At 51.6% G+C, this 23703-nt stretch overlaps 1 protein-coding gene across 1 annotated transcript; it reads right to left on the bottom strand.

Annotated features, from left to right (window-relative positions):
* Nucleotides 1-252: 252 nt before the first annotated feature.
* On the bottom strand, nt 253-991 carry LOC117867188 (RING finger protein 223-like). Its single transcript, XM_034752013.1, has one exon. It carries the CDS (start codon nt 989-991, stop codon nt 302-304), a length of 690 nt encoding a protein of 229 aa, XP_034607904.1. The 3' UTR covers nt 253-301.
* Nucleotides 992-23703: the final 22712 nt, after the last annotated feature.

The raw sequence follows: 23703 nt of genomic DNA, 5'->3' as shown, positions 1-23703 counted from the left end.
GAGCCAAGCTCAGCCCCAGTATAAGCAAGTGCAACTCCGCTGGCTTCATTAGCATCAGGCTGATTGACGTGAGGCCTGAATTTGTCTTTGGCCTTGGAAACCTTCCCAAGCTGGGCCCGAGCAGCTTCAGAACAACACAGCAGCTGAGGCCAGGCCTCTCGAGGCTGGGGCAAAAGTTATGGTCCAGCCCCAGCAGCTCCCCATCACCAAGCTATCCATCGGCCCCCCTCTGGCTCTCCTGGGCAAGTGAAGTAAAGCAGTAGGTGCACTGTGTTACACACAAGCAGAGGATGGCAAGTTGCTAGAAGCTCTGTGACCTGCTCAGACTGCTGCTTGGAGCATCGGCTGTCGGAAAGGTCCCCACCTGGTGCTGACCTTCTGGAGTCCTGGTCATGTGGGAATCAGGTATAAAAATGATGGGTAAAACGATCAATACCAGCAGCAGGATAGCAATCCAGAACACAGCCAGGCGACGCTCCCATAGGAGCTGGCATAGCCCCCTGCACATGGACAAGCGGGAGGGATGGTGGATACCTATCAGATCTCTTCTACTGACGTCCCAAGGGGCTGGGTTGTATAATAACTCCACTGTAACCAGCATCTCAAGGGCTTCTTCACCAGCACTCACTTGACAGGACAAAGACGGCTGTTTGATCCAGCACAGTCTGTGTCCATCTAGCCAGACCTCCTGCAGAGTCTGCAGCCATGGAGGGAACTGGGTCACAACATCCATATTGGGCGGGAGTTTGGGGATCCCTCCGTCGGGGACATGCACTTGTGCTCTGCAGAGAGGGCAGGGGAAGGTCTGGGCTTGTTTCACGAAGACACAGATCCTCGACAGGCATTCCAGGCAGAAGGTGTGAGCGCAAGGGAGGAGCAGGGGCCTCTGGAAGATGTTGTCGTAGGGGCCATAGCAGATGGGGCACTCAGGAATGGACTGCTGAGGGGCCTGCAGCTCCTTCTGGTTGGAAGGGCTGGGACCCCAGTCCATAGCCAGAGTCTAGCCACAGCCCCAGCAGCCCAGAGCTGTTTAACCCGAGCGGCACTTGCCAGGGCAGCAGAGTTGAGTAAGTTTTATCAGAGCCACCAGCAGTGAGTGAAGCTTTTCCTGCTTCTCAGCCCATCTCAATGCTTGTTGCTGCATGGCCTGGGCTGAGGCCCCAGGCTTGGGTTCCCTCCTCTGCCCAGCCAGTCGATCTGAGGGGCTAAAGGCAAGCACTGCTCTGCTGCATAGCCAGACTGTTGTGAGTTCCTTCGCTTAGTAACTGACATTGAGCTCTAACTTTTGCTGAGCCAGGGTCAGTTCAGTCCCTCCCTCCTCACATAGCAACTCCAGCTCTGCATACACACAGCCAGCTCCCTGGGACACAAAGGAGACAGAGGCAGCCCTGGAAACTCAGAGCTCCCCAGGGTGGTGCAGGCATGCTCAGCACCCTTCAGATGAGCTAACAAGTGGCACGGCCCAGGATTTGGGCTGCTATGGTGGCAGGCCCAGTGGCACACACTCCTGGGCCCCCATTGTTACAGGAAGCTACCACACCTAGGGAAAAGCCAAGCCCAATCTGCTCTGTCAAGCAGAGAAATAACCATGGCCTTTCCTTAGTCATTAGTAGCTGCAATTGAAACGAGAGCTGAAGCCAGACTTGATGGAGCCTGATATCCCAGTCACAGGGCTGGGTCAGCCAGCTGCCCTGGACCACTCAGGAGTGCAAGGGGGTGGTACTGATCTCCTTCACTCACAGGGAAAGCTGGGTGAGCCGGGAGCCACCAACAGCCCTCTCCAGCCGCCCTGGTGCCTGTCCAGCACAGAGACCCCAATCACCTCGGCTGAGTGGGTGCCAAAGCACAGCAGGTGGTGGGGGAGCAGGGGATGCCTTCTAGTCTCTGAGTAGGAGCCGATGGTATAACAGGTGTCCAAACAAAACCATGGAGCTGGGGAGAGAGCTGGGGGTGCTGAGCTACTGCAGGGCAGTGCCCGGCTGCAGAATCTAGGTAGGCTGGAACAGAGGGCAGGTGATGCTGGCCTCCTTGGCAAGAAGGATGGGTCACCTCAGCAAGGGGCTGATTCACCTGTGTGTTGTCATTTATACCTGTGCTAGGAGGGGGAGCAATCCAGCAGTGCATTCTGCCACCAACTCTTCTCCCATACAATAACCCAACATGGCCAATCGTGCCCACTAGTGCCCAAGCCAGACCTGGCAAAGGCTGCCTCGCCTTCCCCAAGCTCAACACAGCTGAGGCAATGCTGGAGTGAGTCCCCGCAGTGTGAAAGTGCCGTGACTCAGTAAAGAGGGTGCAGTGCACTTATTGGCCTGTTAGCAGAACTAGACAGTGAAACTGCACTTGTTAATCCAGAGCTGCAGAATTTACCTACAAAGACCCCTATGAACCTCTCAACCTTCACACCTGCCCATGCCTGACAGGAACCAGCTGTGCGTGTGACACGAGAGCAAAGTGTGCAATGCCTGTGTCTGGCTGTGTTACACAAGTGACAGATTTCAGTGAGGCTTTAAGTGAAGAATTAGCTGATTCTTCTAGGTTTTAATGTTTTTTTTAATAACTAAGTTTGTCCTTAGGAGAAACATGAATGAACTTTACGGGGAGGGGGGAGAGGGGAGGAGGATATGACATAATATAGGTCCAAAGATGCAGATCAACATTAGCAAACTGCTGCCTACACACTACATTTTAGGCCCTTTGTGATTCTGCCCCTTGTCCCCATATGTTAGCAAATATTGGTGCAGGGTGGGGCCTCACTAGGCTGTTTCCATTAGGGGAAATTTATGATAGAGTCAGGTATTGCTCTGGGCAATTCTGCTCATTTACAAAGCACACGCACACAGAGCCCTGTTTTCCTGAACACAGCAGGAACAAACAGCATTAGGCAGTTTCCTTGTTGACAGTTGCCGAGCCTGCTTCTCCAGACAGCCCTGTAGCTCCAGAAGCTCTGTCTCTGCTCCTGCTCAGGGCTATCCACATAGCTGCTTCTCTGGGATTTCTTGTTACTTTCCACCTCTGACCCTCACAGAGGCAACCAATCAGTGTTCCATCACTGCATTTTAAATCAGTCCCCAAAGAAACTCCTCTTATTTACCCTTAGTTCTTGCTCAGGCCTTCCATATGGTCCAGTGCCTTGGATGGTGGCTTCTGTTATTTCAGCTACGCTACGCCATAAATGAGCTTAATTGCTTCTTCCATTTAGCCTGAAGTGAGGATGGCTAGCACACCCATCCACTTGAGCTCTGAGGTATGTGATTGCCTGCAGACAGGGCCGGCGCTTCCACTAGGCAACCCTAGGCGGTCGCCTAAGGTGGCAGGATTTGGGGGGGCAGCATTTTGCCATTCTCAGTGGCAATTCGGCAGCGGGGGTCCTTCCTCTCCATGTCTTCGGGGCTCTTCAGCAGCGGGTTCTTCACTCGCTCCTGGTCCCGCCGGATGCTCTGAGGAGGAGCGCTGCCGCGTAAGGCGGCAAAACCCCTGGCATCGCTCCTGTCAAAGCTGTGCCATTAACACCATGCAGCATAACTGCCATAATATTGGATTTCCTCTGCAATGTTCATTCACGTTTCTCCTCATGTGAAAAATCAGCAAAACCCCATAAAAATCCACTCAACCCATCGCTAGTCACAATGTCGATAATGCCACCAGTCGCACCCAGCTCATGACAGACAAGGAAATAAGAACATAACATAAGAACGGTCATACGGGGTCAGACCAGAGGTCCAGCTAGGTCAATATCCTGTCTTCTGACAGTGGCCAGTGCCAGGTATCCCAGAAGGAATGAACAGAACAGGGAATCATCAAGTGATCCATCCCCTGTCACCCATTCCCAGCTTCTGGCAAACAAAGGCTAGAGACATATCCCTGCCCATCTTGGCTAACAACCATTGATTGACCTATCTTCCATAAATTTATCTAGTTCTTTTTTGAACCCTGATATAGTCTTGGCCTTCACAACATCCTCTGGCAAGGAGTTCCACAGGTTGACTGTGTGTTGTGTGAAGAAATACTTCCTTCTATTTGTTTTAAGCCTGCTGCCCATTCATCTCCTTGGGTGACCCCTAGTTCTTATAAAGAGAAGAGCCCTGTCCCAGAGCGCACACTCAGCTGGAGTGGCAATGCTGGCACACAGCTGATTAGCTCTATATTTGAGAAATGCATTAGCATGTCAGAGGGAATGAGGGGTTTACAACCTCCTACAGACAGTAAGGCCTTACTGGCCTCCTGGAAGCCATGTGGTTATTTCCAGGGGGGACTCTGGCAAGCAGCAGAGCAAATGAGTGCGGAAGTTCTAAGCCTTAAGGACTGGATAGAAGAAGGTGCAGAGCAAGTGTGAGAAGGATGTGAAGAGAGCAGTGCAATGTGGGGCTTAAGTGGAGTGAAAACAGAGGAGAATGAAGAGTTGTAAGAACAGCAAAGCAAGCACATGCTTTGGGCGGCACATTTGCAGGGGCGGCAGGGATCCACCATGGGAGCTGAGAACCAACAGGGGGCCCTGGAAGTTGTAGTTCCTTGGTTAGCTCCTGCCTATAGAGCCAGCCCTGGAGCAGGGAAAGAACTACATTTCCCAGCATTCCCTTGGAAGCTATCAACAGGAAAGGGAGAGGGAGGGAGTGAGGTAGTTGAGACTTCATGCTGCAGCTTGCTGTGAATGGAGAGATCACTGCTAGAATGGGATGGGACTATGAACGGTAGGGTTATCATACTTTAACATTCAAAAAAGAGGACACTCCACTGGGTGGGTAACCCCACCCTCTATCCACTCCCTCCCACCTCCTGCCCCCTGATGGCCCCCAACAGCACCCCCAACCCATCCAACCCCCCTCCCGGCTCCTTGTCCTCTGATCGCCCCCTCCCAGAACCCCTGCCCCTAACCGCCCCCTGGAACTCCACCCCCTATCTAAGCCTTCCTTCTCCTTGTCCCCTCCTGAGACCCCCACCCTAACTGCCCCCCTAGTACCCCACCCCCTACCTGTCCCCTGACTTCCCTGACTCCTATCCACACCCCCATCCCCTGACAGGCCCCCCCAGAACCCCTGGCCCATCCAACCTCCTCTGCTCCCTGTCCCTTGACTGCCCCGACCCCTCTCCATACTTCCGCCCCCTGACAGGCCCCCCTTGAACCCCCGACCCATCCAACCCCCCTGCTCCCTGTCCCTTGATTGCCCCCCGGAATCCCATGCCCCTTCTCCAACCTGCCGTCATGGCGCGCTGAGGCTGCAGGGGAGGAGAGGGGGGGAGCAGAGGAGGAGGCCTGGCTGCTGGAGGCCCCAATGCGAGCGGCTCAATCCGTCCAGGCCGCCCTGTCAGCTGCGCTGCGCTGCGCATTGGGAGGGAGTTCTACAAAACTTTTGAGAGTTTTACTAATTCCTCCCGGATGGCTATTTAAAACCCAAAAAGCCATACATGTCCGTGAAAATACAGATCTATGGTAGGTAACCGTAGAACGGGGAACAAGTATGTCCAAGGAGTAGAAAGCTTTGGCCCAGATATCCCCTTCAGAAGACATCCCCAGACTGGATTAGGGATACTGGTGTGACCTCACCTTGCAGCCCCCAAAGAAAGAATTGGGTGGACTAAATGGACAGTGCACCTATCTCTCTGAAGACTAGCAAGGGAGGTACGTGGATCCCACTAGAATTTAAAATGAAAAGTAAGGGAGGGGAGGCTCTACTAGAGGACCTGGGCAGCTTTAGATACAGTAACAGGAATGTAGGAGGATTTCCACTTCTGAGCCATGGAAGCAGAAATTGACTTTTCCTTTCCAGATTTAGCTAATATTCAGAAAGGGAATCTAGCACCTGCCTTCCAGATTTGAACACCTCAAAAGTCAGGAGTGCTCAAGCTCAATTTGGGCAGCTGTTACTTCATTTCTCCCAGATCAAATATACTGATCCACTGTAACTTGCTGTAGAAAAAGTAGGATAAAATTGAGCAAGAAATGCTTCCCAGTGGTTATTAGGAGTGGAATTGCTATTTTCAACAGCCATTGCCATTTTTTATTTTTTATTTTTATTTTTATTTTATATGGGGGGGAGGGATAGCTCAGTGGTTTGAGCATTGGCCTGCTAAACCCAGGGTTGTGAGTTCAATCCTTGAGGGGGCCACTTGGGAATCTGGGGCAAAAATCAGTACTTGGTCCTGCTAGTGAAGGCAGGGGGCTGGACTCAATGACCTTTCAAGGTCCCTTCCAGTTCTAGGAGATGGGATATCTCTATTATTATTATTATTATATTATTTTTTTATTTTATTTGTTTAAAAGGAAGACAGTGATATTGCATTGGCAAATTTCCCATAGAAACAAAGAATGGAACAAAAGAATAATAAAGGCACCTCAACTTTTCCTCATTTATGTAGGACAGTCTTATAATATGCATCCAGATACCCTCCAATCACACAAGCTGAAAATTGTTCCACTTTACTGCAGTTCTGTAACCATATGGGAACCAATCCTGCCTGTGTTCTGTGCACATCCAAAATTCCTGCTGAATGACCCGCCCTGGGAGCGAGTTACCAGTGACCCAGGGCTGAGACAGCAGGGGGTGCGGTTGGGGGGGGAAAGAGCCCAGGGCTGGGGCAGCAGGAGAGAGCAGGGGAGAGCTCAGGGCTGGATTGGGGGGGCAGCCAAAAATTTTTTTGCTTGGGGCGGCAAGAAACCTAGAGCCGGCCTTGCTTCCAGCTCAGTATTTCTATTGCGGACAGACACCTCGCCTTGGCGGGGCAATCAGCAAGACAGATGGGGTTCTGTTAATTACAGCTCCCATTAGCAAGCTGCCCTGCCAGCATAATAACACGGACACCGATGACTTTGAGGCTGCTGTATTAGGGCTCCCTGAGCTGCTCTCTCTTCTCTGGATGTGATGGTTGCACCAGACACAGGGCCTTTGAAATATCTGGGCCAGTGCTGCTGCCCTCTAGGCTCAGTGCAGCCGCCATGGACAGTGAGTGATCAAAAGAGAACCATGGTCATGCTGGGTAACAATGAGATTTTCAAAACTAAGCACCATCCTGCATGCAGCCTGAGGACACAGCTCAGGTACCTTACAAATACACCTTAGAAAGCAGGTATGAAAGGAACAAAGCAGGACAGACGGGAGGCTGGTTTTGTTTTGGGGAGCAGAGTTAAGGTTGTTCGGGTTCCATCACTCTATCTCTATGCCTTTCAGTGTTTGGGCTGCTGTTAAGGTTAACCTTAACTCTGAATTTCCTGGGTTCCTACTAGCTGGGTTTATTTTAATACCTTCAATAATTTGTGAGGGTTTTTATACCTGTGTTACAGGCTTTCACCCTTAACTTGAGCCCTACAAAGATTTTGCCTGGAAGTTGCTCTCTGCAGTGCAGAAGGCTGAAGCAGTGGGCGTTGTTCTTGCTGCATTGATCATTTCCCCAGACTATGTCAAGAGCAGTACGGTGCTTCCAGAGAGCCTCACAAGGCAGGGCAGAGGCAGTACTCCAGGACATATGCACAGCAGAGCTTTTGCCAATCTCTCCCTCATCTGTTTACACAGCATACAGGTCACTGATCCAATTAAACATTAACCCAGATGGTGAGAAAACAATCCTTAATTAGCCCTCAGTTCCCTGACATTGGCTCTCTAGCATAGCATTTCTCAAATGCGGCCACTGTGGCCGCATGCAGCCATCAGGGACTTTTCTTGCAGTCACGGCCTTCTGGGCTGTGATGGGGGGAGGGCAAAGTAACGCCCTCTCCCCCTCCCTGTTGCTCCTGGATGCACTGCCTTGGTGTTGGTTGCTACCAGCAGGGATTGGGCCCTGCCCTCCTCTGGAGTCACTTGGGGCACAACGCTGTAGGAGCAGGCAGCCAGTAAGTTCCCCACCTTCCCAGGGGAGTTGGGGTTCAGGCTTTGGGCTTTAGCTCTGAGGTGGCGGGGGCAGTGGGCTCTGGATATGGGACTTCAGGCTCCAGCCCCGGGCTCTGGCTGCACAACAGCAGGCCCCAGGCTCCAGCCACACGGCTTCGGGCTCCGTCCCTGGGCCCTGTCCTCTGGCCATGAGGCTTCAGGCTCTGGGAGCAGAGCTTCAGGCACCGGCCCTCCACTACCTCTCCCAGCCTCCAATCCCCATCTCCCCTAGCCCCCACTGCCTTCCCCGACCCTCCATCCAGGGCTTATTTGTCCCCAGGCTTGCCAGGGCTGAGTAAGGCTGCTGTAAGAAGTGATACTTGTATGTTTGTTAATACCACTTTTCACAACAGACTTACTGGCTATCAATAAATAAACTCCAGTGATTTGGACATATCTGTGTGCATATTTATTTGGTTTTCCTAAAGCTAATGAAGTATTTTAGGAAAAAGTGAAAGCAGCCACCAGCAAGAGTTGGTGGCTGCATTCTGAGTCCACCAAAATTTTTGTCCTGAGAACCCCTGCTCTAGCAGGAGTTGTCAAGGCTCCTTCCCCACTCTGAACTTTAGGGTACAGATGTGGGGGCCTGCATGAAAACTTCTAAGCTTAACTACCAGCTTAGATCTGGTCCACTGCCACCACTCCCAATGTGCTAATTCCCTTCCCTGGGTAGCCTTGAGAGACTCTTCACCAATTCCCTGGTGAATACAGATCCAAACCCCTTGGATCTTAAAACAAGGAGAAATTAACCATCCCCCCTCCTCTCTCCCACCAACTCCTGGTGGATCAAGATCCAACCCCCTTGGATCTAAAAAACAGGGAAAAATCAATCAGGTTCTTAAAAAGAAGGCTTTTAATTAAAGAAAAAGGTAAAAATCATCTCTGTAAAATCAGGATGGAAAATAACTTTACAGGGTAATCAAACTTAAAGAGCCCAGAGGACCCCCCTCTAGCCTTAGGTTCAAAATTACAGCAAACAGAGGTAAACACCCTAGCAAAAGGTACATTTACAAGTTGAGAAAACAAAGATAAAACTAACACGCCTTGCCTGGTTGTTTACTTACAAGTTTGAAATATGAGAGATGGATTGATGTCTGGTCCCTCTCAGTCCCAAGAGCGAACTCTCCCCCACAAACAAAAGCCTTCCCCCCACTAAGATTTGAAAGTATCTTGTCCCTTATTGGTCCTTTGGGTCAGGTGTCAGCCAGGTTACCTGAGCTTCTTAACCCTTTACAGGTAAAAGGATTTTGGAGTCTCTGGCCAGGAGGGATTTTATAGTATTGTACACAGGAGGGCTGTTACCCTTCCCTTTATAGTTATGACAGGAGTGATGAATGTTTGATACATGTAGATGTGCTAGACAGAAAATCCAAAGCTATCTGATAAATCCACTGTGCCTGGCTGGAAAGCCACCCCACAAGTCCAGTCTTTGGTATTGAATCGGGATCATGACTCTGGATTAGATCCAAACAACATGCAGTGTGAAAGCTCAGCAGACTGCCTAGAATTTGTGACCACTGCTCTGACTGAAAGCCTCGGATTTTGCCAGCCATACTCACAGCCATGGTACTTGCTGGTCAGGAACAGTCATGTCAGTGAGGGTTGTTCAGGGGTCAAGACCCCTCAGATCTGCTTATTTGCAAACAGAGGGGCTTGTGAGAACTAGACATTGCCAAACCTATGGTCACCCAGTGAGAGCAGCAAAAAAAGCATGTGAAAAAAACAAATCATAGCCTGCAAATGATGAATGTGGAGTAGCGTGGTACTCGAGAGAAGCATATAGACAGGAAGGGCTTGCATGAACTATTGGCTGAATAATTGTGTATAAGGAATAAACCAGTAAAACCCCAAGTCACTTTTGGGGATAATTCATCCCCAGAAAAAGGGCCCTCATTGATTGATCTATCTTGCTTTTGATCTTAAAATTGGCCACTCGCCACAGGGTGCTCACCCACAGCTTTGGGTGCCCTTGGCATGCATTTAAACACACTGTGCAGGAATCCGCATCAGTCAATGAATTCTTTGCATCGGTCTTCACGGCTGAGGATGTGAGGGAGATTCCCAAACCTAAGCCATTCTTTTTAGGTAACAAATCTGAGGAACTGTCCTAGATTGAGGTGTCATTAGGAGGTGGTTTTGGAACAAACTGATAAAGTAAACAGTAATAAGTCACCAGGACCAGATGATATTCACCCAAGAGTTCTGAAGGAACTCAAATGTGAAATTGCAGAACTACTAATGGTAGTTGGTAACTATAATTGAAATCAGTTTCTGTACCAGATGACTGGAGGATAGCTAATGTGACGCCAATTTTTAAAAATGGCTCCAGAGGTGATCCGGGCAATTACAGACCAGTAAGCCTGACTTCAGTTCCGGGCAAACTGGTTGAAACTATAGTAAAGAGCAAAATTGTCAGACACATAGAGGAACATAATTTGTTGGAGAAAAGTCAACATGGTTTTTGTAAAGAGAAATCATGTCTTACCAATCTACTAGAATTCTTTGAGGGGGTCAACAAGCATATGGACAAGGGGGGTGTGATGGGTTGGGTCACAGAAACCCCTTTGGGACTGCCACCTGATGTGTCTAGACTACCTCTGAGCCCATTTTCCCTGCCAGCTTGGGACTTCAGTACCTTGCCTTGTTTGAGCCAGACACGCTTGCCTGCTGCAAACACAGATCCAAGTCTGAATCACATCCCCCACAAGCTGCAGACTTAACTGAAAACAGCTTAAGAAGTGCTCCTGTCTCCAGCACTCAGATAACCAGCTCCCAATGGGGGTTCAAACCCCAAATAAATCCGTTTTACTCTGTATAAAGCTTATAGAGGGTAAACTCAAATTGTTTGCTCTCTATAACACTGATAGCTGTGCATATCTCTCTATTCCACCCCCCAGGTATTAATAAGTAAAAAGTGATTAAATACAAAAAGTAGGATTTAAGTGGTTTAAAATAATAACAAACAGAACAAATATCAGAGGGGTAGCCGTGTTAGTCTGAATCTGTAAAAAGCAACAGAGGGTCCTGTGGCACCTTTAAGACTAACAGAAGTATTGGGAGCATAAGCTTTCGTGGGTAAGAACCTCACTTCTTCAGATGCAAGTAATGGAAATCTCCAGAGGCAGGTATAAATCAGTGTGGAGATAACGAGGTTAGTTCAATCAGGGAGGGTGAGTTGCTCTGCTAGCAGTTGAGGTGTGAACACCAAGGGAGGAGAAACTGCTTCTGTAGTTGGATAGCCATTCACAGTCTTTGTTTAATCCTGATCTGATGGTGTCAAATTTGCAAATGAACTGGAGCTCAGCAGTTTCTCTTTGGAGTCTGGTCCTGAAGTTTTTTTGCTGTAAGACGGTTACCTTTACATCTGCTATTGTGTGGCCAGGGAGGCTGAAGTGTTCTCCTACAGGTTTTTGTATATTGCCGTTCCTGATATCTGACTTGTGTCCATTTTTCCTCTTGCGTAGTAACTGTCCAGTTTGGCCAATGTACATAGCAGAGGGGCATTGCTGGCATATGATGGCATATATAACATTGGTGGATGTGCAGGTGAATGAGCCGGTGATGTTGTAGCTGATCTGGTTAGGTCCTGTGATGGTGTTGCTGGTGTAGATATGTGCGCAGAGTTGGCATCGAGGTTTGTTGCATGGGTTGGTTCCTGAGTTAGAGTTGTTATGGTGCGATGGGTGGTTGCTGGTGAGAATATGCTTAAGATTGGCAGGTTGTCTGTGGGCGAGGACTGGCCTGCCTCCCAAGGTCTGTGAAAGTGAGGGATCATTGTCCAGGATGGGTTGCAGATCACTGATGATGCGTTGGAGAGGTTTAAGCTGAGGACTGTAGGTGATGGCCAGTGGAGTTCTGTTGGTTTCTCTTTTGGGCTTGTCTTGTAGCAGGAGGCTTCTGGGTACACGACTGGCTCTGTTGATTTGTTTCTTTATTTCCTTGTGTGGGTATTGTAGTTTTGAGAATGCTTGGTGAAGATCTTGTAGGTGTTGGTCTCTGTCTGAGGGGTTGGAGCAGATGTGATTGTACCTCAGTGCTTGGCTATAGACGATGAATCGTGTGGTGTGACCGGGGTGGAAGCTAGAGGCATGAAGGTAGGCGTAGCGGTCAGTGGGTTTTTGGTATAGGGTGGTGTTAATGTGGATTACCAAGCAAACAGAACAAAGTGGATTGCCAAGCAAAATAAAATAAAACACGTAAGTCTAAGCCTAATACAGCAAGAAAACTGAATAGAGATAAATCTCACCCTCAGAGGGAGAGATTCCCACCACAGTGAGGGAATCTGCCACAGGCAGCTGCAGGGGTTGGTTTACAGCAGTTCGTGCAGCTCCAGAGTCTATTAAAAAGTCTATGTCTGAATCTCCCACCCGCATTTTTACTCGGGGTTCCGGGGGCAGGATAGTCTGTCTCCCCTGACACCCTATTCTTGATCTTCTGCTGCCATCATAGGGGTACCTTCCATTTCGGGACACTCATTTTTCCAATGTCCCTCCTTTCGGCACATGGCACACTGGTTGCGACCCAGACGCCTTTCCTGTGTGCCAGGGTACCCACGCCCACGTCCTCTCATTCCCCGGCCCCTTCCGCCTTCCTGAAATCTTCCCCTGCCACCAGCCTGTACTGCTGCAACCATCATTTTCACTTGCCTCTTTTCCTTTTCTCCCTCCCTAAGGCTGTAAGCCCTGTTTGCAGTTTCCAGAATCTGTGCCATGGTCATGCCCATCAAATCCTCCTTTTTCTGCAGTTTCCTTTTAATATCAGGGGCGGCACGGCTGGTAAAGATGCCCTTTATAATTGCCTCAGTAGCCTGATCATCAGGGTTTGCATTAGTAGTTTGCCTGATGGTATCCCGAATACGCTGCAGAAAAGCAACCGGACTCTCTTGTGGCTCCTGTACTAGCTCATACGGCTTAGCCCAATTGTTATGTCGGACAGCTGAGTGTCGGAGACCATGTAATAGGAGCTCCTTGTATACAGTGAGACAGGTGAGATCTGCCGGCACGTTGGGATTCCACCGGGGGTCTGCTGTCGGGACCTGAACTGCAGCAACAGGAACGTTTGCTGCGTTTGCCTCATGTCTAAGCTGTGCCTCCTCTCGTGCCTTAGACACAACCTGATTACGCTCCACCTCAGACAGCAGGGTCCGCATAAGGACATTACAGTCATCCCAGTCAGGCTTACGTCTAGCCAGACACCCTTCAAAGACCGAGATAAACTTGCTTGGATTCCCCTGCCTGTGCCTTAAAAGCTGCTAGGTCCACTGGGTTAAAAGGCACCTGGGTATAAACCTGCATTGTAGTGGCTGGGCGATTGTCTGTTCCAGGACGGGCTATCCGAGTCTCAGTAATCAATGGATAGAATCCCACCGAGGGGGCAATCTCTGGGACCTGAGGCACCCTATCTTTATACGGTGGGGGTGTTGGAGCCGAAGGGGACACCGACTCTGCCATTACAACCGGGGGGGTGTGGGGTTCTGAGGACTAACAATAGTTACTACCGAACCTGTCGGAGTCAAATTACACTTTTGCAAAAGATCTGATCTATCTCTTAACAACATAAACAACTGTACATACATATGTTCATTCCATTTACCCGTACGCTGACAAAACAAAAGCAATTGAAGGATCGTATTATAATTAAGTGATCCCTCCGGTGGCCACCTTTCCTGGTCCTCTAGCTGATATTGAAGCCAGTCTACTGTACAGAATCTTTTTAATTTACTTTTAATCAACGGATCCGATCCAAACACTTTCCAGTTCACCAGAATGCATTCTAAGGGCGTACACCTTGCCCTGCCTGCAGTACTGTGTCCCTGCCCCATACTCTAGGGAGACACTGGGCGTCCCCAGGTCAAAACAGGTAAAGTCCCCACTGGACTGTTCCTACCTTATCCAAGGGTCCGGTTCTGCACCGTCGCCCGCAGCTGTTTCTCCACTAATCAAGCGCGTTGCACCGTTGTGCCCTCTGGGGTCGACCAAATCACGTCTCCGCCGAGGCCCCCGATGAAGTCACCGGTGCGCGCTGGGCGTCGGTCGTCGCCGTAATCCGTTGGTCGCCAGGAGGGATCCGGGCAAGGCTAAATTTCAGCCTCGAGCCCACCCAGGGACACCAAGACTGTTGCCCGCACAGGGGCCCGAGGACAGCAACAGTGGGGTTCGGTGCCCGGAGTGCTTCACGCCAATAAACATACCGGGGTGGAGAAACAATCAAAGTTTATTTGAGATCTCAAAGTGGTGCAAGGAGACAGGCAAGTCTCAAATCGAGCACACCAGCAAAAACAGTTTCTCTCTTCTTTATACATTTTACAACTAAGCCCCCCTTCTCTACCACCCCTCCTCTACTCCCCCTCCCCTCTCTACCGAAGGCATGTTTATACATTTAAGCAACTAAATCATTCTAGGGCTATAAATCTAGCTTGTTAGTAACTTCTCCCTAAACAGTTATTTGGTCCTGTTTACCCTTAGTTTATTACCCCTTCCCCAGCTAGAAACATGCAAACCTCATCATTACTGTTTGGTACCTACTATGAGCAAGGTCGTAATTGCTAACTGGCTGTTTACACATTCCAATTCCTGTCTTTGGTTGTTAAGGTCGATTAGAGTTAAACATGGAAGGACAAAGTTTAAACATGGAAGAACTCTGGCTCAGGCAGGCCTAGTAACCCAAACATCACTGGCATGCCTGATTGCCACCCCGCCCATCCCGTCGCCACCTCCCTTTCACCCTGCGCTGGGAGCACAGGTGTCACAGATCCACAAAAAGAACAGCACCTTAGAGACTAACGAATTTATTTAAGCATAAGCTTTCGTGGGCTAAAACCCACTTCATTGGATGCATAGAATGGAACATATAGTAGGATCCACAGAATCAGTGCAACGTCCACAGCACTGGGACAGCTCTAGGAGGAACCCCTTCGGTGTGCCAGACCCCCAGCCGGGCTCACTCTCCCTCCATGGCAGGCCACACAGACTCATCGCCTCCTGAGACTGAATCTCTGGGGCCCCAGCCCTCCTGCTTCACCCTGTGAGTTCTGCCCAGCGATTCCAGTGACTCCGAAATAGAGACATGTTCACTCTCCAGAGACTGGTGCACTTCACCCAGCATTTGCAGTGACACTCAGACAGCGCTGTCCACAGGCGCCGACTCCGTGGATGCTCCGGGGCTGGAGCACCCACGGGAAAAAATTGGTGAGTGCTCTGTACCCACCGGCAGCTCCCCACCCCAGCTCACCTCCGCTCCGCCTCCTCCCCTGAGCGTGCTGCCGCCGCTCCGCTTCTCCCCCCTCCCAGGCTTGCCGCGAAATAGCTGTTTCACACAGCAAGCCTGGGAGGGAGGAGGGAGAAGCGGAGTGGCAGCCTGCTCAGGGGAGGAGGCAGAGGCGGAGCTGAGATGAGCTGGGGCGGGGAGCGGTTCCTCTGCACCCCACCTCCGGGTTACTTTCTGTGGCCCTCCCCTGCACACTCCCTCCCTGCCCCAGCTCGCCTCCGCTTCGCCTCCTCCCCCGGGAAATGTGGCGCACCTGGGGGAGGAGGCGGGGCTGGGGATTTGGGAAAGGGGTTGGAATGGGGCAGGGAAGGAGCGGGGCCGGGGGGCATGAGCACCCACTGGCACCGGGTAAAGTCAGCGCCTATGGCGGGTGGGTTTATTAGTCAGCTGGAACACAGCATGGGAAGTCCTTAGGTTGGCAGAGAGAACTGAAGGTTAAAGCACAGACCATTCTGGTCAGCCCAGAGTCCAGCCAAGTCGTAGTGAACTGTTCAAGCTCCCACTCTCTCTCTCCGTCTGACCTCCTGGGTTTGTTCCTGGGTGAGAGCCCTGACGCCTTCCAGCAGCCAACGCTTATCCCCCATCTCACACCTCCCCACCCCTTTGTTCTCCAGCTGGGGACTGTGCTCAGTTTCCCTGCTAAGAGGTGGGGAAATCCATCTCCCCCGGGCCTTGCTTGCTAGATGTCAATGTGCTGGTGATTGGCTTTGCTGTTGTCTTTCAGATTCTCCATTGAGATGGGGTTGGCCTCGTCCAGTCCTTTTTAATGATGATGCCTGGCTCAGGTCATCTAGGCACCATTCACACCCATGTCTCCCAGCCTGCACCGAAAGCAAACAGTCCTTTTCTACCCACTGGGTAACAATACAGCAGATAGGGGAAACTGAGGCACACATCAGGGTCATAAAAATATTACTGAAAATTCCCACTTTGTGAAGCAGCTTCACAATGTCCAGGGTAGTCCTGGTCTGTCTGTGTGGCCCGGCTGTGCCTGTGCAGGCTGCCCATGTACATGTGCTGGTTTGCATGGCTAACTTCCTGTAGCAAAGCATTCCCCTCTTATTTCCTGGCACACCTAGCTTGCTGTCAGTAAAGCTTGCTAGCTTTAGTCAGTTCAGAGAAGGTAGGGTTGATCCTTTGGGGAGGGCTGAACTTCTGCTGGCTCCCCAGCCTGAGGACGCTCTGCTTGGACACTGCAGCCTGCTTGGCACCCTATGGGTAAGAAGTTACTGAGTCTGTCATTGGTCTTCAGAACAAAATCCAGGGAAAGAAAAAAGCTGAAATAAGAAATCAGAAGCTGCCCAGGGTTGTTACTCACCTTGCTGATATCAAGGTGAAATACGCTGAAGTAGTGACTCTCTGGGAGAAGTTAGAGGGTTCCTAGCATGGTGCTTCACCTGCTTTCTCCCCTTACAACTGTTTGCAAAGTTCATGTGACTGCGTTAGTGCATAGCAATCCAGGAGGAGTGTGCTCAGCATCCAAGCACACCCCTGCCATAATGCAGTGTGCAGTGCGCACCGGGCAGCCTTCCTGATCATTGGCTATTAAACAAACAGCATTTTCCAAAAGCCACTCCTGCATTGGTTTAGTTGTTGTTAGTGGTGTTACTGGAGCATCCAGGAGTCCCAGCCATTGAGCAACCTCCTCCCCCCCCAACGTGCTAGGTGCTGGACAAACCCAAACCAGAAAGCTGGGCCCTGCCCCGAGGAGCTCTCAATCCGAATTAAAGCAGCTCTGTAAGTGTAACCCTTCCAGAGTACGATGGTCTGTTCCTGATTAACAGCTAGAACTCCCAGGCATAACGCCTTGCTATAGCCTAATTGTTCCTATACATATTCAGCACCAGAGCTGGTTGAATAAGGACCAAATAGACTCATGAAGAAATTATATGGCGGCAATGTCTGTTCTGTGCCAATGTTCCCCTAGCCAGGTACTCAAGTACCATGGTGATGGGCCCGGTGTAAGAACCAGATGGAAAGAGAATGAAATACTGAAAGATTCATGCAATAGTATCAAAGAACAAGCTGTTCCTGGGTCATCCTTTGCTGTTCACCCAGTGCTTTGTCCTCTTAAAAGGGCTGCTCGATTCAGAACTGGACCCTGGGGCTGATCACACATGTGAAGAGTCAGAGCGAATGGTTCAGCTAAGCACGTTGGTGGCGCCTAACAGAGAGCACAGACAGTGGCAGATGTAGGGGGGAGGGGTTTAAATTAGCCAGGTTTCAACTAGCCAATGGTGGGTCACTGACTCCTGGACAACTATGGGATGGATGGGCTGTAGCTAGTGCTGTGGGGTGGATGGGCTGTAGCCAGCGCTGTGGGGTAGATGGGCTGTAGCCAGCGCCGGGAGATAGATGGACTCTAGCCAGCACTATGGGGTAGATGGGCTGTAGCCAGTGCTGTGGGGTTGGATGGGCTGTAGCAAGCACTGTGGGGTTGGATGGGCTGTAGCCAGCACTGTGGGGTGGAGGGCTGTAGCCAGCACCATGGGGTGGATGGGCTGTAGCCGGGGCAGTGGGGGGGATGGGTTGTAGCCTGTGCTGTGAGGCACATGGGCTGTAGCCAGCGCCATGGGGTGGATGACAGGGGGTAATTCCCAGAGTGACCTGCCCGTGCGCAGCACAGCATGCAGTAAGCAACCCTAGTGCAGCCACACAAGGAGGGAAGAGGCTGGTAGAGTCTGCACTGGGCCCCTCACTATGGGTTCCCGGGGCTGGGTGTCTCATGGGCCATGCTAATCTCACAGCTGTTCTTGGCAGGGGCTGCTTGGAGCCTGTGTTAATGCATCTTCTGGCTGTCTGTGCCGCAGGCAGGACCAGCTGCCATGGGCTCCTTGGAGGAGCCAGCCCCTGAGGTGGAATGTGCAGCCTGCTTTAATCATTACAACAATGCCTCACACACCCCCAAGGTGCTGCCGTGCCGCCACACCTTCTGCCTGGAGTGCCTGGTCTGCCTTAGCTTCAAGTCCCAGCCTTAGGGAGGGAGAAAAGGAAAGGAGGCAAGCGAAAATTATGGTTGCAGCAGTACAGGCTGGTGGCAGGGGAAAGTTTCAGGAAGGTGGAAGGGGCCGGGGAATGAGAAGACGTGGACGTGGGCGCCCTGGCTCACAGGAAAGGCATCTGGGTCGCAACCAGTGTGCCAGATGCCGAAAGGAGGGACATTGGAAAAATGAGTGCCCCGAAAGGGAAGGTACCCCTATGATGGCAGCGGACCAAGAATAGGGTGTCAGGGGAGACGGACTATCCTGCCCCCGGAACCCCGAGTAAAAATGCGGGTGGGAGATTCAGACATAGACTTTTTAATAGATTCTGGAGCTGCACGAACTGCTGTAAACCAACCCCTGCAGCTGCCTGTGGCAGATTCCCTCACTGTGGTGGGAGCCACAGGGAAAGGAACTAAGTGCCCAGTATATGCCCCAGCGTAATGTGCTTTGGAAACAGAACTCTATCTCACAGACTGGTTTACCTCCCCGATTGTCCAACGCCTCTACTGGGACGGGACCTGCTTTGTCGCTTAGATGCCATCCTGCATTTCACCCAATATGAAATAACCCCCCCTTACCCCCAGAGAATGCCTGGATAATGTCTCTTGCAACTGAGCCCTCAGCCATGCAAGCCCCAGAATGGAGCCAGTGGGAAAGGCGGGTTTTTCCTTTGGTATGGGCATCAGGGATTCCAGGGAAGGCAACCCGTCAGACCCCTGTTCATATTCAGCTTCTCCCAGGAAAAAGCCCAGTGCAAATCAAACAGTATCCGATTAAGAGGGAAGCCAGAGAGGGACTGCAAGAGACTATAGATCGGTTCCTTGAGTTCGGTGTACTACGAGAATGCCAGTCAGCTTGGAACACCCCCATTCTGCCCGTGCAAAAGCCCAATGGCACATACCAGCTAGTTCAGGACCTGAGGGCAGTTAATGAGCGGGTTAAGACTCTGCACCCCCTTGTTCCAAACCCGTATACACTGTTGGCCTCTATAGGGGAGCAGTACACCCATTTTTCTGTCCTGGATTTGAAGGATGCTTTCTTCACGATTCCGGTTGACACCCAGTCTCAGGAGATTTTCTCCTTCGAGTGGGAGGACAACAGAAGGGTTAAAAAGCAGCTTTGTTGGACAGTGCTGGCCCAGGGATTTAAAAATTCCCCCACTCTGTTCGGCCAGGCTTTGGCCAGAGACTTGGAGGAGTGGGACAATGAGGACAGGGTCCTCCTCCTCCTGCAATATGTGGATGACTTGTTGATTGCTGCTGTGGGTCTCACCCCTTGCCTTAAAGCCACTGTGAGCCTCCTGAACTTTGTTGGACTCAGAGGATACAGGGTAGCTAAAAGCAAGACTCAGATTGCTCTCTCAGAAGTACGGTATTTAGGATTTTACATCAGGCAGGGGGAACCTCAGCTTTCAAGTGAAAGAAAGGAAGCTATCTGTCAAATTCCTATTCCAAGCAATCATAAACAACTCAGGGCGTTTCTGGGGATGGCAGGCTTCTGCAGAATATGGATCCCAGAGTTTGGACTGTGGGCTAAACCCTTGTATGAATGTGTTAAGGGAGCGGATCATGACCCCTTTTTCACTGGTCCCCAGAAGCGGACAGGGCATTTAAAATCTTAAAAAGGAAACCGATGGAAGCCCCAGCTCTAGACCTGCCGGACCTAGCTAAGCCATTCCAACTGTATGTGCATGAACGGAGAGGGGTGGCTCTGGGAGTGCTTACTCAGTTACTAGGCTCCTGGAAACGTCCCGTGGCATATTTCTCTAAACAACTGGATCAAGTTGCTAAGGGGTGGCCGGCATGCTTGTGGGCAGTCGCAGCAAGTGCCCTAGTGCTTGGGGAAGCTGAGAAACTGACACTGGGGGGAATTGTGCAAGTGTATACTCCCCATATGGTTCAAGCCCTGCTGGATACTAAGGGTGGTCTCTGGCTTACACAGGCTCGGGTTGCTCGGTATCAGGCAAAACTTGTAGAAAATCCTGAAGTTACCCTACAGACCTGTCCCTCCCTTAATCCAGCCACCCTGTTACCGGAGACAGAGGAGCAGGAACACGACTGTTTGGAGATCATAGATGTCCAATACTCCAGCTGCCCAGACTTAAAAGATCAACCCCTCCCTAATGCTGATTCTGAGTAGTATACTGACGGCAGTAGTACAGTTGTAAACGGACAAAGGAGGACAGGCTATGCTATTGTATCTCTCCACGAAACCGTGGAAGCAGAGGGTTTACCTGCTGGGACATCAGCCCAGCTGGCTGAATTGGTAGCCTTAACCCGTGCACTTGAACTGTCAAAAGGGAAAAGAGTTAACATTTTTACTGATTCCAGATATGCCTTTGGAGTACTACACGCTCATGCCGGTCTGTGGAAGCAAAGAGGAATGCTGACAGCCCAAGGTTCTCCAGTCAAACATGGGCTTCAAATTCTCCGGCTTTTAGAAGCGGTACAACTCCCCTCAGCGGTAGCAGTGATGCACTGCAAGGCTCATCAAAGAGAAGATCAAGATGTGGCTAAGGGTAATGCCAGGGTGGACAGAGAGGCCAAGCGAGCTGCTACCCTGGAACCACAGGAAGCTGAAGATGCCCATATGCATGCCCTCATCCCATCAGTGGGGAGCTCCCGACCCCTCAGTACTCTCACGAAGAAAGGAACCTAGCCAACACACTTAGGCTACAGGAAAAGGAGGGATGGCTCCACTCCACGGAAGGAAAAATCCTCCTACCAAGGAATCTACTAGGACCAGTACTACAAAAACTACATCAGTCTACCCACGCAGGCAGGGAGGCTCTTTCCCAGCTTATGAATAAATATTTTCTAACCTCTGGACTTAGGCCTCTGGCCTCCCAGGTGCAGGCTGAATGCCTAGTCTGCCAAAAGAACAACCCTCGACCAGGAGTGTCAGTGCCACCAGCCACTCTGGAGCCTACCCCATGTAAGCGGGGGAATGGTCCCGCTATTGTGGGGAACTTTCCTGGCTTCTGCACTACCCCGGTGAAGTGGGCTAGCGAAAGGATCCGAGTCCTCGCTCCCACTTCCTTTACCCAGAGGCCTCCCTGCCCTTGAGGACGCCCCTTCCACTCTCCTGTCTGGCAGTGTCCTCGTAAACCCCGACAAGGCTGGGCCCAGGATTCCTGGGGGGCTCGACCCCCAACCCTGCTGTGGTCACCCAGGACAGGGGCTAGGGTGTCCCCACTCTGGGGTACTCTGTTTGCACTGGGCACCTCCCTGACCCACTGATCATTTCATACAATTTAAAGCAAATACAAGTTGTTTAATTAACAATTAATTTTAAAAAAGAATAAGGAAAAATGGGAAAGGTTAAAGGAAAACATCACCCCACTCTGTGGCAGGGAACAGTACAAACAGTGTCTCTGGAACGTCAGGGCAGTTCAGTCTGTTCCTTGTAGGTCCCAGGCTCGTTCTCAGGCCCTGTCTGTGCTGCAGGGACGCTGTGGGTTGGACACTTGCTCTGGCGGTGGCCACACGCTCTCAGGCTCTAGGTGGCAGGACCCTTCTTCCCAGCGTCGCCCCTGCCCGGTCGGGGTTATGATCCCCCTGCAAGTCTGGCCTGCAGAGCCTCTTGGCTGAGGCGTCTCCTTGTGCTGGGCCCACTGCCCAGGGTCCCCCTCGCACTCCCCAGCTGCTCACCACACTCGGACTGCACACGGCTCCGGACTGCTCCAGCCCCAGCTCCGGACTGCTCCAGCCTCGGCTCCAGCTCCACTCGGCCTCAGCACGGCTGCTGCTGCTGCTCTGCCTTCAGCTCCCTGGGCTGCTTGTCTGGCCTCTCTGGCTCTGGTTGCTGCAGCTCTGCCCCCAGGACAGCTCTGCTCTGCAGGCTGCTTCTGTGACTCTGCTCCCAGCTCTGACCTGCTTCCTGGCTGCTTGTCTGGCCCCTCTGGCTCTGGTGGCTGCAGCTCTGCTCCCAGGGCAGCTCTGCTCTCTCTGGGCCGTGCTCTGGCTTTGGGGCTGCAGCTCTGCTCCCAGCAGCTCAGCTCGGACCCCTGCTCTCTCCTTAGCTCGGCCCCACTCTGTCTGACTCAGGCCATTCCAGTTCACACGGAGGACGGGACCCCCCCGGCCTCCTGACTCTCTGATTAGCTGCCCGCCCTGTCAATCAGGCTGATCTGGAGCATTGGCCTCTCCCCATTGTTCCTGGGGACTGTCAGTTCCTGGGGACGGTGGCTCTTAAGTTTGTTAAGGAGATCATTCCTCGCTTCGGACTCCCCCAGTGGATGGAATCTGACAATGGAACACACTTCACATCCCAAGTTGTTCAGAAGATATCGGATGCCCTGCAAATCCCCTGGAAGCTCCACACTCCATGGCGACCGCAGGCCAGTGGGGTAGTGGAATGCACAAATCAGACACTTAAGCGGCACCTCTCAAAGGTCTGCCAAGAGGCTTCCCTTAAGTGGCCTGATGCTCTACCCCTTGTTTTGCTCTGCATTCGTGCTCTCCCAAAGGGCAGGTTAGGGCTCAGTCCCTTCAAGATTATGTTTGGAAGGGCATGGCCTATGAACGGTACACCGGTTCTGGCAGGGGAGTGGGAGGTAGGCTGTGGTTTCTTATCTCAGTACATGTGCTCTCTGTCTGCTGTTCTTTGTTCTCTCCACAGGTATACCAAAGATTTGCAGCCTCTCCCGCTGGATGCCCTGATCCACTCCTTGCAGCCAGGTGACTCCGTACTCATTCGGAGCTGGAAGGACGAGCCTCTCCAAGAGAAGTGGAAGGGACCCCACACCGTCCTGCTGGTCTCCCATACAGCAGCAAAGGTTGAGGGACACAAGAACTGGATCCATCACTCTCGTCTAAAAGCAGTGCCCGCTCCTGAACGGTGGACCGTCCAGCCTGCAGAGAAGACTGCCAGCGACGATCTGGGACTAAAACTGTTGTTCAAAAGACAATAAGGCCTGCTAGGGATGCCCTGTGATCTCTTTGGACAGTCACAGCGCTCTCCCCACGAGACTCTGAGTGTTGGCTGTGTTTATTTTCACAGGGCCGGCCTAACCTGGTGGCCTGGTCCCTTTTGCTTTCAGTTTGTCTGCTATTGGTAATTGTTATTTTGTGGGTATTTGGGGAATTGTAATTGTTAGGCCCTAGGGTCACCTGCCCAGCATGGAAACAGGTCCAGGGTCTGCCACAGTGGTACTCTTTGCCATAGGGACACTCCTCTCGTTACCTCCCGTTTCCCCCCAACCACATGCGGGATGGAAAGGGATCCCTACTAACTTGGAAACAAACACGTATGAATCCTTGAAGGTTTGCTTTGCCCAAGAGTTCAACCTCTCTAACTGCTGGGTATGCTCCCAAGTCCCGCACCACGCAGCAGGGTTACCCTGGAGGGCAGTTCCCCAGAATTGGTCATATATCTGTTGGGGATGGTTCAGTAGGGGAAGAAACACCTCGGGTACCCCCTTGTCACAAAACTGTACCATTGAATCCCAGTATGCATTAAGGGACGACCCTTGGGAGCCGCGGGCCAACTCAACGCAGATCCCTTCCCCTATTAGGTCAATGGCCCCCGGGTTGGTGTGCTATCGACAGTTCAAGTCCAGCAATCACACCTGGTCCGCTGGGAATAGCACC

The sequence above is a fragment of the Trachemys scripta genome, chromosome 17 (genome assembly GCF_013100865.1).
Source record: "Trachemys scripta elegans isolate TJP31775 chromosome 17, CAS_Tse_1.0, whole genome shotgun sequence".
NCBI classification, from domain to species: Eukaryota; Metazoa; Chordata; order Testudines; family Emydidae; genus Trachemys; species Trachemys scripta.
This window is presented reverse-complemented; position numbering and strand designations above follow the sequence as displayed.